This window comes from Hippocampus guttulatus, chromosome 19 (assembly GCF_054856545.1).
Source record: "Hippocampus guttulatus isolate MCC_2025c chromosome 19, RoL_Hgut_1.0, whole genome shotgun sequence".
Lineage (NCBI taxonomy): Eukaryota > Metazoa > Chordata > Actinopteri > Syngnathiformes > Syngnathidae > Hippocampus > Hippocampus guttulatus.
Window position 1 is genome coordinate 1221502 of NC_141279.1, and position 18458 is coordinate 1239959.

General features: G+C 52.5%; 1 protein-coding gene across 1 annotated transcript; it reads left to right on the forward strand.

Moving 5' to 3' along the window:
• Window positions 1–1170: 1170 nt before the first annotated feature.
• On the forward strand, window positions 1171–13121 carry ngfrb (nerve growth factor receptor b). The gene is made up of 6 exons (XM_086139088.1): window positions 1171–1424; window positions 3321–3462; window positions 5135–5500; window positions 10170–10428; window positions 10612–10772; window positions 10850–13121. Exons 1-6 carry the CDS (start codon window positions 1371–1373, stop codon window positions 11179–11181), a joined length of 1314 nt encoding a protein of 437 aa, XP_085995214.1. The 5' UTR covers window positions 1171–1370; the 3' UTR covers window positions 11182–13121.
• Window positions 13122–18458: the final 5337 nt, after the last annotated feature.

The following is an 18458-nucleotide window of genomic DNA, read 5'->3' on the forward strand; positions in this document are numbered from 1 at the left end:
TGTTGAACACGTTCGGCGTTCAAACAGCCTTGTCCTCTGCGCACATTGTCATTGACAACACTCGAATGTCGCGTTCATTTACAAAACGGCAACAAACAAAAAACAAGCCTCAAAACAATAGCTTCCGTATTTACAGCGACCGAGCATCGAAAGACCGAGGACTGCCAACCAGCAGAATCTGGCCTTCTTGCGACTGGATCAATAATGTATGAAAGCAAAGAGGAACAGACGCGCAGAGAGAAAATCCGTGTCACACTGCCGGTGGCACATCAGAAAAATAAAAATAAAATTGCACGACCGCCACCGTGAATTCAGATTCTCAAATGACAGTGAACGCGATTGTCATTTGAGCCAACGCACCATCATCACAACTTCCCCAAATGCAAGACTAACCCTTAAACCGGACTTTTATTTATTATTATTTTTTTAAATGGATTCCAAAGTAGTTGAGCGAGGCCACACACGTGCCTTGGCCCAACAGGACCGCTCACCTGGAACGCAATCCTTGATTGGAACCCGAGAGGGGACAGCCAAGGCCTCGCGGACCACCCAGCGTCCGTCCACCGCGTCTTGACAGATGGCCGCGCAACGTGAGCCGCAGCTATGTTGTTTCGGCGCACCGATTCCGATGGGGAGTCACCCGCTAACTTAACCGCGCGAGGTAAATTGCATTACAGCCGCTTGCTTTGCTGCGTCCGGCCTTTGACTTGATTATTTTTGCCATCTCTGGCGCATACCGAATGCCAAATGCAGCCAAAAAGAATGCATGTCCCCTTGTGGAAATGACACCCGGAACCTTGAAACCTTCCAAAAAGTGACTTCCATGTGGCTGCTGGGAAGACTGCAAATTCAGAGTTCCTCCAGCATTTCGGCGTGAGCTTTCGTCTTTAATGGGGCAGCGTGTTTAGTCATGATCGTAAGCCACTGGGCGCTTTTAGTTCTTTTTATCAAGCCAATATTTCGCATCGGGTGTCACATTATTCAATAGAATGCTGTGTCCTCCCATGCATAAAGCCGGCAATGTGCTGTCCAAGGGACACTGAAGTCACAGATTCATGAGCATCTTACAAAAAAAAAAAAGAATGTGTGTGAGTGTACAATCTGTTTAGCGTGCGCGTGTGTGCGTGTGCGTGTTCATGAAGTGGGCGTGGCCAAGGCAGAGGAAGCCGAGGAGCTGCGAGCTGGTGTCACAAGAGCGGAGAGCGCACAAGGCGCAAAACATCCGACGGGCCGCAGTCTGCCCGTGCTTTGCCCTCCGAGTGGAAGCCGCAACACTTCTTTTTCGACACAAGCATGGCCGCCCGGGCGATTGCGCTCGGAAACCTGTGAGCGCGCCTCATCCCACCGCTCGAAGCGCTCCGCTTGGGAAGATGGGAAGGACCGACGGGATGAACATGATTTTGATAACAATCCTGCTGGGACAGGTGAGTAGCTTTTGAGTTACAGTGAATCAACTGCAGCTGTTCCTCTTCTCGTGTGTTAAAGTTGAGAAAAGTCCTCCGAGGGCACAGAAGCTGCAATGGTCGGAGTGATGTTTATGTGTGTGTGTAAAAAAATATATATATATACTGTATATACAGTATATATACACACACACACACACACACGCACATATAGCTAAAATGTGCTGTCCCACATGCAAACGCTTCCCATGAAATTCAACATGTTTAGCTTTGCTGTTGGTGACATCAAGAATTGATTTTTAAGACATGTCATGTACGTAGTAGGATGAAGACGAAGACATCCTGCCATTTTGCAAGAAATCAGACGCCCGAGAGCTAAATTCAATTATCTCTAGTACACGCTACGTGCCTGCTGACTCACAGGTGCCCGGAGGGGGGTCGGGGGGGGGGGGGCGCAACTTTTGATGTTCTGTTGCCAACATTCCGCACACACCTTAATTTTCACGATTTATGAGCGCTCACTTACATGAGACATGAACGTGCGCGCAAACACACACACACACACACACACTGTGTGAAAGTGAGGCTTTAATGAGGGCGTGCGTCAAAGACTGTCAGCTGGCTGACGGCGCAAGGACACAACATTAGGGACACCTAAACAACCGGAGGGGATTCCTCTCGACAAGAATGGCCTTTCACAAGATCGCATTTTCAGAAACTAAATATGGTTGTGTATCAGTACTTGTCATGATATTAAATTTTAACGCTTGCAAAGCCTTTTTTTGGGGGGGGGGGGGGGAGGGGGGTCAGAGTTGATGAAGTTCTAATTCCTAAATATAGGAGGAGCGATTGGGTAGGTGTTCCTAATGTTGCGGCCCCTGTGCGTAAATCAGCCTCACAGGCAAGCGGCGGAAAGGAAAACAAAAAAAAAGAATCAATAAAAACAATTGCTCGTCCTTGGGCCTCAGGAGCCAGATGGCCGTTGCATCTTTTATCAAGGTTGGCCCAGGAGAACAAGTTGTGCTGTGAGTCAAGTGGGAGGGTCCCAAAACACACACACACACACACCTCCTTGCACGAGAGCACGTATGTGACACACAAACATCCCCCTCTGTCAAAAAGACTCGACGGTGGAGGAACGCTTTCATGCGCAAGGAGGCACGAGCCAGCCCCGCTTGTTTTGTGTGCTACATATTGTCGGCGATAATTTAAAAGGCGCTTCAACGACGTCGCTGAGCTCCACTTGCTTGTTTTCACGCCGCAGACTGGAGCAGGCAGACAGTTATTTTGATGTCGTCGTTTGTTTGTTTGTTTGTTTTTTCATTCGGGAAGCCGTTGACAAAAATAAATAGAAATAGAAATGCTTCCTCCAAATCATCTCCTCGCAGGTTACGTAATGGACGGACGTGGCGGGGCACTTCATGTTGTTTTCGCAAAAGCGCCCGGACACGGAAGACGTGCGCGCGCTGCTTGTCCAAACTTGACGATCAGACCGCGTGGAGTCTAACACGCAAATGACAAAAACAAAAACAACCGATTTCCTATTTGTCGTCGTCTGCTCGCTTATTGCGAGCGCACAATGTAAAATGCCATCGACGGGCGAATGAAACTCCCACCTAGCCTTCATGTCGTTGCAGTCAGAGCGCTTTGAGCGACGTATAATCGAACACAAATGATGCAGATGTTATAATAATAGACAGGGGGCATAGATTCTTTGTCCTCCGCCCAAAAAAAACGACCGCGGCTCTTTTTCGCATGTCTTTCGGCAGCCGGCAGTAGTTTGAGAAAGACCCAGTTAGACGGCGAATCGAGTCCGCTCGATTAAACCGGCAGAGCCGAGCGCGTCTTGCCCGTTGCCCGACGGACTCGCTTCCGGCTCGTGTCCCACGCGTTGACGACGTCTGCGATGATCGGCAGGCGGGGGCCGCGGACAAGAAGGAGGAATGCCCGTCGGGCCACTACACCGACGACGGAAAATGCTGCAAGCAGTGCCCGCCCGGCGAGGGCGTCGACAAGCCGTGCGGGGCCACGCAGACCGTGTGCGAGCCCTGCCTGGACAGTGAGCAAACGCGCATCAACACACGCGCACTCATCATTGACAACGTGCACGGATGCAAACTACATCTAGAAGGTTATTCTAGTTCTTGAAAAGGTTTTACAGGCGATCGGTCATTTAAATAGCGAGGGCTCGATGATGTTTGCCGTTATTTGTTAGCACGAAGCTAATCGACGTGACGCTTTCTTGGCAGAAGAATGCGAGAATTGCGCGTTCGTCGAATTAGCGACGGCATCGTCAGGACGCCTTTTCGGGCCGATTCCCGATTATGAAAGCGTTATGACGACTCGGCCTCACTTGGCAGCCGCTGAGGAAATCGGCCGGGTAATCAGAGCTGCCCGTCCGTTACCATGTAGGGAGTGAACCTCGACGGAGCGCGGACTTTATGAGCACGGGCAGAAGATATAAAAACGGGAGCCGCTCCAAATGTTGTCGAAAAATACACAACGGGGGATTTTTTGCGCGACGGACAAAGTGAGACGGAGGAACCAAAGATGGCGGATGAACTCCAGACCGACATTCGGGGTCCATCTGTTTCAACAATCGCCTTGAAGGTTATTTATATGCGAGTCTGCCTTATCCCATGAGGTCAAGAGGACGCATTCAGCCCGCCGAGGCCGGGATTGGTTGACGGCCAGGCCCTGCGCCGTTCCCAGGAAACGGCAAACCCACGTGGGTCAAGTCGCGCGTAAGGAGACCCGCTTTTCAGAAACGATGCAGGTCGTGAGAGAAGTTGCTGGCAGCGCGCGAGATCATTTACTGCACCTCCAGACCCTTCGAGGGATGGGAAGTTTTTCCTTAACACCTTGATTTATTATTTCTTTGTTGATTTAACCCCCCCCACCCCCCCCTCTGGAATTTAGAAAAAAAGATGCCAGACTTTCAGGCTTGTGCAAATTCGGCAACAAATGACAGAAAAGCCCACGCAGACGTTGACTATTAAGGGCAACTCAAAAGCAAAAGCTGACGGCATGCTGAGCCATCGGTAGCCTTGATTGGCCCCCCCCCCCATCCCGCAGCCTTGCGTTATTAATGTATTGACTTGCATTATTGATGAGCGGCATTATGATAATGGCTCTGAGAGCACTCGGGGAGGAGAAGGCCGAGGAAGCGACACGTCTGAGTGCGTCTGGTAAGCGGGGGGGCAACACCCCCCAACATTCCTGGCTCAACCAGCACCAAAAAGGCAAAGGGGACAGCCGGTTTGCACCAAGTCGTCCCTTCCACCTTAATTGGGTGGGACGAAGCCCCGGGACAGTTGGGGTACAGTATCGATACAAAGTGGGTTTGATAGAACATGAGTTGATTTTTTTTTTTTCTGACTCGGGAGGAATCTCCATTTCGTCTGCGCCCTTCCATCAGCTCCGACGACAACGCGGTCACGCGTGCCGCCCGTCAAGCATTTGCGGCCATTTATCGGCGGCTCGGCGGCGAAGAAGGCCCGCGGGCCGATTTACCTCCGCGCGGCGCTCTGACACGTGCGCGCCGTGCGCTTACAAATGGCTCCGTTGCATAATTTAGTGGCTTTCCCAGTTCTGCGGCCATCCGAAATACAAAGCCATAAAACATTCACGACTGACCGCGCCCTCGCCTAGAAAACGGAAAGCATTCCCAGTCACGTTTTTTTTTATCCTCTTTCCTAAGACGAACAAAACATGCTTTGGTTTGCGTTCAGGCGAAAGCTTCTCGGAAAACTTCAGCCACACGGAGCGCTGCCGGCCGTGCGCCAAATGCGCGGGGCTCTTCCGCATGGAGACGCCGTGCACGGACGCCAACGACGCCGCCTGCGTGTGCAACTACGGCTTGTACCTGAACGAGCTGTCGCAGAGGTGCGAGCCGTGCACCAAGTGCCCCGCGGGCCGCGGCATGCTGTACAGCTGCGAGGCGGACCGCGACACCGTGTGCGAGGACTGCGGCGCCGGCGAAACCTATTCGGACCAAGAGAGCTCGCGCGAGCCCTGCATCCCCTGCAGCAGCTGCGACGAGGGCGAGGAGCTGCAACTGCAGGCCTGCACCGCCGTCGCCGATACCGTTTGCCAAGGTAAGACGCCCCGTCGGAAAGGAAGCGGCGTGACACTCTCCCTCCGCACGTTTTCTTTTCTTTTCTATTGAGAAAATGCAGGCGCCGCGCACGAGCGGCCGGTCTCGTTCCGATAACCGAGTCCGAACGTTCGCGATCGCGAGTCGAGCCGGCGGCAAATTTCAAGCGAGTCGGGACAAGTCGTTAGCTGCGAGTCGGCCGGGCCCCGCTTTGCACTCGAGCTTTCGAAATGTAGCCGTACGTTAGCAATGGCGCGGCTCCGCGACGGTCTCCGAACGCAAATCCGATCCGAAGCGCGTGAGCCAAACAACGAGCGAGCGCTCAAACCGGTGACTTGAGATCGACTCGGTCCAAACGACGACCGGGCATATTTGCGGTCGACGTACAGCCGTCAACGCTTGCCCTCGACACGCATCCAGCCGATGCGACACTATCGTCACTGTTGATCCAAATGTCATCGCGCGGCTCGTCCCGCCGTCTTTGGCGACGCGTCTCCACCCCAACGACACAAAGAGTCTTTTTCGCGGGATGACAGGAAGGGTCGCGTCGACGAGCCGCGCTGCGACTTTCCTTTTCTATCGCCGTCGCCCGCGGCTATCGCACCCGCACGTCTCAAATTCCCCACGGCTGCCGTCGGCGGCCGCCGCCGCGACCTCGCCGGTGACCTCCACGCTTTTGTCCCGCGACAATGAAAAGGAGTGTGCCGATCGGCCGCCGTGATCGCGGTCTGAAGGGACTCTCGCTACACTTCGGGTTGTCTTGAACTCGTTGGGACATTCTCGGGACAGTTTTTGCCTTCATATATGAAGACATTCTGATGAGCTCGGTGAGGGCCGACGACGAGGCTTGAATTGTGGGAGCCCGCCATCCCGGAATGATGTCGAGTTTGTTTCCGGGTGGAGAATTCCCCCCCCCCCCCCCCCATCAAAGTGTCTCGTCGGGTTTATTGGACACGTGATGCGCCGCCGTATCGTTAGCGCGCAGTTTAGGAGGCGCAATACACGTAGCGTGTCACCACCCGGTCACACGTGAGTAAGATTGCGATCAGGCGTGCGACGCGGGAGTTTTTCCACACCGCCCGCCCGCGCCGTCGGTTGACGCCGAAGATCCCAAAGAGCGGCCGGCGCACGGCACGGCGAGGCGCAGCCGGACAAAAATGGACGGCTGCCTGACAAATTGGCATTCTTGAGGTGGCGCGTGCGCTGGATGATCCCCGTTGAGTGGAAAAAGCAGCGACTAAAATGCTCTTTGAGGTCAACGGAGAGTCGGAATCATTTTCCTTTGAGGATGCTGCTTGAATGCAATTTGATTGCATCGAGCGAGAAGCACGTCGGCTCGGGAAGATCAGAATCGAAGGAGCCAGAAGTGCACTGCATCCTTTCCATAAGCGGCGCGGCACGTCACGTGACCGACGCGAACTCGCTCGGTTTTCCAGCCGCAGCCCCCCCGCGTACGGCCGGCATCATCATTCGTCGCTCTAACCTCATCACGAGCTCCTTTCTTCCCCGCGTAATCTTTTTAGCGGAGCACTCACGTTATCGCTGCCTCCGAATCTGTAGCGCTGCCAGACGCCCGTATGCATTAGCCCGGTCGGACGACACCGGCCCGCCCGAGGGCTGCGACTCGCTCGGTCGGGAGGCTGGAAGGAGAAAAAAAAAAAAAAAAAAGAGTAAGCGGGCCGCCAGCGGCGTCGGGACGAGTCGCGACTCGAGATTGTGCGGGCGTGCACGGAGCGCGACTTCCTACGCGACCTGGAGTTTGCGATGGCAACCGGCGCCGTTTCGTAATGATGGATGCTCCATTGAAGGCGGGTGGGAGGGGCGGGGGGGGGGGGGTCACCCAAGTGAATGCAAATGGCGTTTAGCCAAGTCTACTTCCTGAACTGCTGAGGAGGGCGAAGAGGAGGAAGGAGCCATTTGCGAGTTTGGTTGACCTTAACAATCGACAGGCCCATGGAGGCGGCGGGGGCGGGGGGGGGGGGGGGGGTGCCCATCACTTCCTTTCGAAGGCCCTCCATCAGGATTTGATTCGCGTCAAAAGAGTGAAATGCCAAAAGTAAAATGCCAGCGACGGTCCACCACATTAGCACATCAAGAAGCGGGAGGAATCCCCAGTGGGCCGGGGGCCATCAGCCCCCCCCCCCCCCCGTCTTTGTGCGGCACAGGGCTCGATTGTGCGCCTCGGCAGACTTTGCGCCACCTCTGACTCCAGCCCTCCGCTGCCATCGAGTCGTCCGTGATGCACACTATCGGCATTGTCGTTTGAATCGTGGCCCTTGTGGACAAACGACATTTTTGGGGGCTGATGCGGGACACGGGGGCGGCCGCGACATTCGCCCTCCGGCTCGTGCCTTCGTTCGGCCAACGCGGCGAGCGGCGCTTGACCGGCTTGCGTCCGTCAAGGTCAACATTTTGTCACGGTTGAGCTTCGGTGCAAAAAGGGAACGTCAAAAGATTCTTTTTCTTTTGCGTTGCAATTTTAGAGTGCTCAATGAACCTGCCGAGCATCGTTTTGGAAGACGAGGTCACCCCCCCCCCCCCAAAAAAAAGTAGCCACTGCAGATATCGAGAAAGACAGCAAAGCGTGAAGAGGGACAGATGCTGAAAAACACGCCGCGCTCGATAAAAGCGATGGAGTTACTCGGCTGCGCTCTCCAGTTTCTTTTTGACCTCCACGAGTGCCGATTGCATTTTGTTGCAGATCGCGCGCAAAGAAAAATGAGAGCCAAGATGGGGGCGGGGGGGGGGGGGGGCAATGCACGGAAGGAACCGCGGCATGGAGGAGTGAGGCAAGCAACGGGATCATTCCTGATTGTGTCATTTTTTTTGTTTGATGGGCACAGGTTGCGACGCTGCGGCGGCGCTTACGCGCTTCCATTTTTACAAGAAAAATAAGCGCTAAGCTTTTGAGTCGATGTTGACAGAGGGGCAGCATCTGCTTCCAATAGGGAGACGAATCATTCGGGAGTGGCTGACGCACGCACACGTTCACACACCAAAACCGGTTTCAAGTTATGTGGGGCCTAAACGTCACCTGTGAGGCACATCTTGACCTAACACACACACACACACACTTGGTGAGTCAGTCAATCACTCACTCACATAAGCGCCTACACTGACTCACTTGGCAGCAAACACACACGCGCACACACACACACACACACAGAACCTTAATGGACAATCTAATGGTCGGGTTGGAGGCCAATGTGGTCTTCCGGTAATTTCACACACAAATTCCTACTTGTAAATACAGACGTACTTTTTTTTCCAACTGTTGTGCTTCTTTCTTTTTCATCTAATAAATCAAGTCGATGCACTGACAAGAGCTGCTGAACTGTGCAAGGGGGGAGGTACAAGCCCCCCCCCGACCCCCATCCATGACCAGACTATCTATGATGATCTCGGGGCCCTTCTTTTTTTTTTTTTGGGGTGTGTGTGTGTGTGTGTGTGTGCGTGTTCCACTTTGACATGTGAAGATCAGATGGATGCAGAGATGGGAGGTGATAACGGAACTAACCGAATAAAAGGACATCACCGGGGTGGACTGGACACAAACCGGATTGAGTTACCGTCTGTGAAAGGCTCGTTCGGAAAGCAGAGAGCCACCAAACGAGCGCCGGCGATTGTTTGGAAAGAAAACGTCTGTTCAAAAGGCAGTCAAATGTGAAGAAAGAGTTGAGGGGGAGGGAGGGGCTGGGGGGGGGGGAGATCGGGCTATCGAGCGGGACAAAGAGGATTTTTGTCAGGGATCGGTGTCTGCTTTCCAGTGGGCAAAAAAGACAGCGACGGTGAAATGGGAGGCAAATCAATACGTTGCAGTGCATCACAAGACGCTTGTTGGGGAATCGCGGCCAACGCGGACGGATGGCGACGCGGCCCGGGGGGGGGGGGGGGCGCCGAGCGGCCAAAGTCGCCACCGCAGCCTTGCCTTTTCTGAAGAAATAGCAGCGTCGTCGTTCACATATTCGCTCGCTCACGGAGCAAAAGTTTTGTTTCGCAGCGATATCGACTGGAAAAAACAAATGCTGAGAGCCTCCATTGCATGTCAAACAAAACCCCAAAAAACTCTTCCTCGAAAAACGTCCCCACTTGCATATGTGCCGACTTCCTTTCCGTTTTCGTCCCGCTCAGAAGTAGCCTGGCGCCGTCTGTTGACAAACATTTTGAAAAGGCCGACTTAATTCCGCGCAAAGCAAAGGCACATTTATGGCAATTATACAGGATGTCCCCAAAAAAATTTTAAAAAAGCCTTTCAAGTGATCTTGGAGAAATCGATGCCTCGAAAGAGCGGCGGATTGATCGCATATTGCATTTCACTTTCCAAATTCCTGCCCCCGGCATCCGTCTCCAGAACATTTGAAATGTTTTTGCCTCGTCAGGGCACTCAGCCGCTCTCTCGGGGTCGCCCGTTCCCCGTTCCTCGCCACCACTTCCTGTTTTCGCCGCTGTTGAATAACAGTCACGTCGGTGACGAGGCGGCGAGGTTCCCGCCGAGGCGCGCGCGCGCGCCGAGAACGGACGGACGGCTAAAGTGGAGGTGCGGGGTTAGCCGCGCCACGGGGGACGGCGTATACGCGCGCCGTTTCCAATCTCGACACCCGCACGATACCGCGAGATCTTCGAACCGAACGAAATCGTAGCGCTCGGAAAATGCTCTTTGCTCCTCACAGAACAGTACCCCGCCGTGTCGCCGACGCCCTTCACCGAGCCCACCTACGTCGACTTCCCCATCGACGAGCCGCCGTCGGACGGCCCGGCGGAGAGCGGCGCCTCTGACGCCGCCGCGACCACCGCCGCCGCCGCCGACGCCGACGACCGCGACTCCCACGAGCGCATCTACAAGAGCCTGAACCACAAGCTCATCCCCGTCTACTGCTCGGTCCTGGCGGCCGTCGCGGTCGGCCTCGTGGCCTTCATCATCTTCAAGAGGTGAGCGCAGGGACCCTTCCGTTGACGGATCGCTTGAATCTATCCATGCCGACAAATCTGCAAAGGGGAGGCCCGGACCGGGTTTTGCTCTGGTAAAATGTGCCCACTGAGGGCGTGAACGCCGCCGAGCAAACTGCGCCGTTGGCGAAGGGCTGACCCCTACGCCGTCCCCTCGCCGCGCAGGTGGAACAGTTGCAAGCAGAACAAGCAGCGGGCCAACAACCGCGCGTCCAACCAGAACCAGACACCGTCGCCCGAGGGCGAGAAACTGCACAGCGACAGCGGCATCTCGGTGGACAGCCAGAGTCTGCAGGAGCAGCCGGGCCAGACCCAAACGCACACGGGTAAGCCGCGCCGCGCCGCGCCGCGCCGGGCCGCCACCCTCGATTTGCCTTTCTCTCACGCGCGTTTGCCGTCGCAGCGGTCACCGTGGACGAGGACCCGGGCCTCCCGCTGCCCCCGCGCGCCAGAGACGAGGCGGAGCGGCTGCTGTTCAACGGCGGCCGGGGGGGCGACGGCGGCGCGGAGGACGACTGGCGCAACCTGGCCGGCCTGCTGGGCTACGAGGAGGAGCGCGTCGCCGCCTTCCGCCGGGAGCAGCACCCGCTGCGCGCGCTTCTCTCCGACTGGGCCGGCAAGGACGGCGCCGGCGTGGACGCGCTGCGCGCGGCGCTGCGCAAGATCAACCGCGACGACGTCGCCCAGAGTTTGGCGCCCGCCCCCGCCAAGGCCACCGCCACCTCGATGGTGTAGCCGACAAATGCCTTCTTTCGCTCGCTCGCTCGTCCGGACATGGAAGGAAATTAGCTTGACCGCTTCGGTCCGCAATCGTTCCGATACGGATCCGAGCCCGTTTTGCCCTTTGCAACCTTTTTCCGAATAACCGCGGTCGTCCCGAAGTGAACGTGGCCCGCAAGCGGCGTTATTTACATATTCTCGTCGCGTTGAAAAATGGCCGCCGAGCGTAGGTCTGGAACCTCGCAGGCGTGACACGCCGAGCGCGGGATGTTTGGATTTGTTTCCGAACGGACCTCTTCGCCGAGAAAGAGTCCCCGAACGCCGAGACGTGGATCGGAGACACCGGAGCTCGCCCGACGCTTCGTCATCACGCGTCGCGTCACGTCACACCCGCTCACGATATGTCGCCGGTGGTGCATGGATTGACCAAACAAAAGCCACGGTGTACATTTCATGACGTTCTGACATTATTCGGAGGGGGTCATTGCGACGTCCGCACATCGGGCTCATTCCTCTCAAAACTTTTTCCACCGATTGCAACCTAAAAAAAGTCAAGTCAATGAAATATCCATCCAAGCGTTTTCAACGGCGCTTATCCGGGGCCCGCTCGTTGGGGGAGCCCGCTCGAGGGTACCCTTGGACCTCCAAAATGTCTGCAAATAAACGCCTCCTTCAAATAGACATAACCCCCCACCCCCCCCCCCCCTCGAAAAAAACCCCCACGGTGAATTTGATTGGCTCATCGACATAATTATTCCTACGCAGGCAGCGTGAATGACGTTTTGCTCGCCAAAACTGCGGCGTCTCCGTACAGAAGTTCCAGCATTCAGTATTAAAGCTTTGACGTCGCAACACGATTTTTTTTTGCTTCATGTTGCTCATGATTCAGTCAGTCTGTTTTCCGTCACTCTGCCCTTCCCTTTGAGAGTAACGCGACACGTGTACCTCCCAAGCCACCTGGCCCCATTTACATCCGCAGACGGCATCGCCGCGAGCTCACTCGCGCGCGTGCGATAGCGACGCCAAAGTATCAAGGCGGGTTTCGCCCGCGCTCTCCTCCCCGCGTTCTTTCTCAGGGTATCGCCAGCCTCCGAGCGACGCGACAATCATGGCGGCGGCTGTCCACGTGCTCCATTATTCTTGCCCAGAGAGGAAATCAAGCACTTATTTCATTGGGGTTTGTTTTTTTTTAAACAGTGCACGAAGGAGGGGGGGGGGGAGTTATATTTGAAGGAGCAAAATGTTATTGTTATTCAAATGAAGGTATTGCCACTCATTTTCATGTTGCTCGCTCGATTGTAGCACTTGTACTTGTCGATTTGTGTGTTTTGCATCACAAGTGCCTGGCCACCATTTCAGGGCTTCTTGATGTTGTCGGACAATTTTGTTTTGTGTTGTTTTTGTAGCAAATTTCGTCCTGTAAATAGATGTGTTTTATTTGATTTTTTTTTTTTTTTTTAAGGAAAAGACCAACGTACAAATTGAAATATTGGGGAAAAACAATGAACACCCCCCCCCCCCCCCAAAAAAAAGATTACATGCACGTTGTGTGATTAAAAAAGCCTCCCATGTGTTTACGATAACTTTCAAGAGTGCCCCACGTTTGGAAAACTGTGAGCGGACACTTAACTCCGGACAGTATTTTGTTTCGTAGGAGAGGTTGGACTTGTACAGTAGTGAAGGTGATGACGTGCGGATTATTTTTGCACTTGAGCGTCGTGTCACAGCGATGATGCAAAAATGAGGGGAGCACCCCATGCGCAGTCGCCGAAATGTACGGCCCGCTCCCAATGTTCCTCATATGTACTAACAGGCTGCATTGTACCGAATGTGATTTTTTGAGCTTCTTGGACCGTACGTACTCAAAGGTCATGAACCTGGTTCAATGATTTATCAACTGCCACCTAACGCAAGAAAATGTAACGGCATGCTCTTCAAATAAAAGCTTCAAAATCCTTGTGTAGTTTTATTGTCGAAGAGAACGTCATCATATCGAATGTACATGAATCAAGAGTCTTTGTCAGTTATTCAATTTTTTTTTTTCCATTCAATGGACGTTTTACCGCTCCTTGTGGTGGGCTCGCCACGGGGGGCTTAAATGCAGTAACATACGTCATTCTTCGCAGAGGAGAAAGAATAGATGCCTTTGAGTACTGTCAACATGTGTGATCAAACATCCGTCGGTTAAAGATTACCACGCGGCAAGAACGATGCCAATCGTTAGCCTGCCTATGGCATTCCGCGTGGTTCGGATGGAGAGCCATCTGTCAAAATGATATCGCGAACCGTGGTGAGGTTTGGCCCTCAAGTCCCCGAACTTCCCTGCGGCGTGTAACCGGAGCCAAACAGGACCCCGCGGGGCTCTAAAGTGGCAAAAAAGTAGTTCGCGCTTGACGCGTGCGGTCCGGGTCCGAGACGACAAACAATCCGTCAAGTTAACGTTAAAATCTAGTCGTGTACTACGATGCGTACTTTGAATATGAACTCCGCACCCGAATGGATGGATGGATGTACTCAAAAGTTCAATGGTAGTGCTCTGAAATCAGGATGCAATTCTGTCCAGTGCCACCAGAGGGAGGCCGAGTACCAAATTTCGAGAATCGCGGCGTTATTTGAGTCAACGTCTCGTATTTTAACAAGAGAAAAGAAAGCGAAAACATTGGCACGCTATCGGTCTGCGAGTGGAAAAGTCATCCGATATGTTTCGAGCTTTGTCATGTTGACTGACGCGGCGTTATTTATTCTTCAAATCACCTCAGGGATGAAACAGGAAAGAGGACTCCCCGAGGACGGTGGGGGAAAAAGCGGCAGGTCGTGGAAGTCGTCGGTGAAAGACCTTTCCGGAGGTTGCGCCCGAAATAACACGCGGCGCTTTGCTTGGCTCGCTCCGAAAAAATTCGGTCCGCCGACGCGGGCCGAGAGCGACGCCGGCTATTTGTCGGCCCCCCCCGTGTGATGCTTTGCTCTCAGCTTTCCAAAACAAAGCCGATCGTCATCTTTGCTTTTTAAGACCCCGTCGAGTGTTGGCGTACTCGGGGGCGAGCGGCTACTCTCCACTAACTCGTTGCGTTTACAAACCGTCCATCCATAAAAATGAAGCGCTGCGGTTTGCCCGCCCTGCTTTCCGACTCTCCTCCTCCTCAGTTTGCTTGGGGCGGGGGGGGGGGGGGGGGGGGGGCGGGGGGGACGAAAGCTGGGGAAGCTCCGAGCGGCAGCTGCCAATTAAGTGAAGAGTGATGAAATTGAATCTGTGCTCCGAGCAAATGGACGCACGAGTTGGAAGGACGAGCAGGGAGAGTCCACTCGGGGAAATTCTATTAAGTCTTGTAAGCGCCCAGTGTTCACCTGCTCCCATCATCGCTGCGTCAAAGCAGCCCCCTTCCTTCCTTTTTTTTTGTTTGTTTTTTTGTTCCTCTTCCTCATCTGACTGCTTTTCCTCGAGAAGGCGCATCAAAGATTTGCCAAAATAGCCTCATTTTCATGCAGTGGGAAAGAGCCCGCTTAGTTTATGAGCGCGGTTCAAAGTGACGTTGCGGCGTGCTGCATTTAATCGCGAGAAAGCCCGGACGAGCGCTCGTGTGGATTTCCTGATCTTTTTTTTTTTTTCTTTTTTTAAGAGGCCACAGCTGCATTAAAAGGCTAAAAATGTGAAACTGTGAATTCGCAGTGCCCCACTTTTGCCACATCTGTTTTGCATTTCTCTACAATTCTACTACGTTAATAAAAGTTTTTTGAAAATGCTCATTTTTTTAAAAAAATGGGCGTGTAGAATTTTGATTTCCGTTCTATCCTTGGTAAGTTCTACCCATTGCTCTTTGCGGAAAAGAAAAAAACAAAACCTGCGGACGCACGGCGCGACCCAATTAAAGCATTCCACGTTTGGAATGTTCTGCGGCGCGGCTACGGATGTTTCGCGGCAATCATTTATTTGCGGCGGTTTTGCGGGGCATGAGGAAAAGATCCCTTGATTGGTCGCAGGTTGTCGTAAGTGAAGAACGCCTTTTCAAACTAACTGATCTTTACGTGAAGCCACATCAAGTCGGTATAGTTTGCGCTCAGGCCTGCTCTCCAGGCACCCCCCCCCCCCCCTCGCCCCTTAATTTACCAGCCTGAAAATATTTTTTTCAATGCCGTTCTACAGGTTGAAGGTCACAGTCATAGTTGGAAAAAAAGAAAGAGATGATTATCTCGGTCGCATCATGATGCACACCAAAGTTCAGGTGTTCTGGTCTGCTTTTCCTAACTTTTTTTTTTTTTGCTATCCGTCCCACCTGGGATTTCTGATGACGGTATTTTTTTTCTTCTCATCCTTCCTGCTCACAAACAAACATCGTCGACAAGATCCCCGAAATGAACACGCAGAGAAGAATGCAAGCATGGCGAGGCCAAGGTAGTTTCCCGTGTGTGTGTTAACAGATTTCGGGGGCGCGCACACACACCTGAGGCACAATGCGCTGCTGCGACTTGTCTGTGGGTGGTGTATGCAAAACACACAGAGGGAGGGCGGGGGGGGGGGGGGGGCAAGACGCGAGCCGCAAGTGAAGAACGACTTTGAAGTATTTGTCACGAGGCCAAAGAAACTCCCCAAAATGCATTCAACCATCTTTCCCACGTTTGTTATTTTTGGGGGGTTTTGGAGGGGGGGGGGGGGCTGGGTGACCATTGAGCTCGCCAGACAATTGCAGGGCACATCTGGACCCGGACAAGGTCAAACTGATTTGATCTCTCATTAAATTGAATGGAATCAAACGTGGGTATAGTGTTACGACGCGCAGAGTCTCGCTTGACGGTGGCATCTGTCATGACAAGGCCTTTTCAGACAAGTGAAGGGTGATAAAACTCCTAATCCCAAAAAGCGTGAAGTCCGCCCAAACCCATTGTTCTCTTGTTCAACTGCTGCAGATTTGCATAGCGACGGCGCTAAGAGACACGTTTGGCCGCGGTATCGACTGTCAGGGATCGGCTGCGGATCAAAGCGGGCCAGTGAAAAGATCGGGATTCCCCCCCCGCAGCCCCCCCCCCCTCCCCTGGGAGTTGTCGTGGGAGTGGCCCATTTGCCTCACGTGGGTAGCGAGGTTATTAGTGTTAATGAAAACAAAAACCAGAAAACAAAAGTGCATTGTCCGTTTACAAAAAGGGCGTTTAAAGTCAAACTACACAGAAAACAAAGAGAGTGATATGTTGTGTATTTCCACATGTCTTTCTTTGGCTTGAAGGCCATTCGCTTTACGCTAGGGCATAGTCGCAAATGCCGTTTGATGAAAAACATTGGCATCACCGTGTTTCATTGACGATCTCAAAATACTCACATGCATATCATCTTTATCCTCTGCGAAGAACACAAACACGACTGCAGCTTATTAAGTAGCCGAGAGCGGATCCGTGTGCTGACATCGCCCCTCGGTTCTCAAAGCGTGGTACTCGTACCACCGACGGCATGTGCGCTCCCTCTCACGGTACGTGAAAGAATCAGTCAAATAAATGTTGAAACTGCGCATCATGCTACGGTGGCTTCAACGTTTGTTTGTTTGTTTTTAATCCAGTACAATAATAGTGCCTTTGTAAAGTCCACTTCAATTGGATTTAACTTTTAGCATCAATACATTTACATTCGGTATGTTAGATTGGAGTTGCAGCTATGCCAATTTCAATCGGGGTGGTCATGAAAGGCCCCCCCCGCCCGCCTCTTCCAAAGACACCAAGAGCAGATGAAGTTAGGAGCGATCGGCTACCCAATTTATCTCATATGCTCGGTGATACGAATCTAATTTCAGCCTCTCAGTACCACAAACAGGAAGGAGAAGCTCGTCGATAAACAGCCCGTGGCCGCTCTGGTTGGAGGGGTGGGGGGGGGGGGGGGTGCTGTTAGGAAAGACAATATGATCCCACAGTAGAAAGTGGGGGCGGGGGAGTGTTATTGTCCACGGCAAACTACTGTATATCAACCTCTAATTCCTGTCATCAACCTAATTAGGATTTTGCACATTTGCTTAAAACATTGTATTGAAAGGGAAAATACTCGGCGATGAGCCTCACTCCTATTTAAAAAGAGCATCGGTGAAAAAGTCAAAATAGTGTCAATCAAGTCACTCTTTTCAAATGACAATTTGTAGCTCGGAATTCGAGTTTCAGATGTAAAACTGAGGCAGAGGAGGTCAGACATCAGCAGGGGTGAACCCGAGAGCACGGCACGCTGGGGAATCGATGATGAGAGACTCAGATTTAACCTGCTAAACTTGAAACATCTTGTTCGTGTCAACATGCTGTCACTCAACTTTGCGTTTTGGCACCTCTTTTCTTCTTCTCCTGCTTTGGACCGATAACATGTCCTCAATTTTCCTCCGTCGTCTCCATCAGCAGTCCAATCAAAAACTTTTCTAGTAGGGGGAGAAAAAAAAGATTGTTAAAATATGACTCACCGCATGTGGATTCACTTAAATTGATGTTTGAGAGGAAGAAGGCAGAATTAAGTTTTCTGCAACATTTGAATTCGTTTCGTTGTTTTATTCGTGGTTTCACCGCTTGGATTAGTGGCACGGCGCCCCCTTGTGTCACTGAAGGGAGAGCATGATGTAGCGTTGACGTTAGCTGGCAGCCCAGCGATTGTTTTACTAAATTGCTCCCAGACAAAATATACGTTCCATCCCTTTCAAAAGCGCCGATGTCACCTCCAGCCAGATCGTTTGGGTACCGCACCTTGCTGGGATGTATATGTTGTTGCAAACTCCAAACGCAACAGTTGTTTTGTCATTATTTTCATTTCAAATCAGTAGCGGTCAAATCAATTTCTGCCTCCCAGAAGTACCCCGATGCTTATTGTTTGGAAACAGTCTAGGTTTATGCATAGATGACAGGCGCAGTAAAGATACCGGTAATTTAAAACCGACGGCACAAATTAACTTTAGTGTGAAACAAGTATTTTCAAAAGGACTTCTCACTGTACGAGGAGGCCATGCCGTTTTTTTAGCCCTCTTAACAAAGATATGCGAGTAGTAGGTCAGCAAAGTATGACAAGCAAATAAACTTGCAACAAACTGGGAAACTGTATTTGATGCTTTGTGAGTCCCCGGTTGTCACAGAACTGATTTAAAGGCTTGCGAATGACTCATACAACGCAGGATTCACCCTGCGACTGTTCGTATTTATTGATGCAACGATAACATGAAATGGGATGTTAGTTTTGCAAGTGATGAATTTAAATGCAAAATGGTGGACTTACTGGTTGTTCTTAGAAGACTCCTGCCCCGTGAGCTCAAGGGCAACTAGCAGCCATGTTCCGTGTATGACGTACG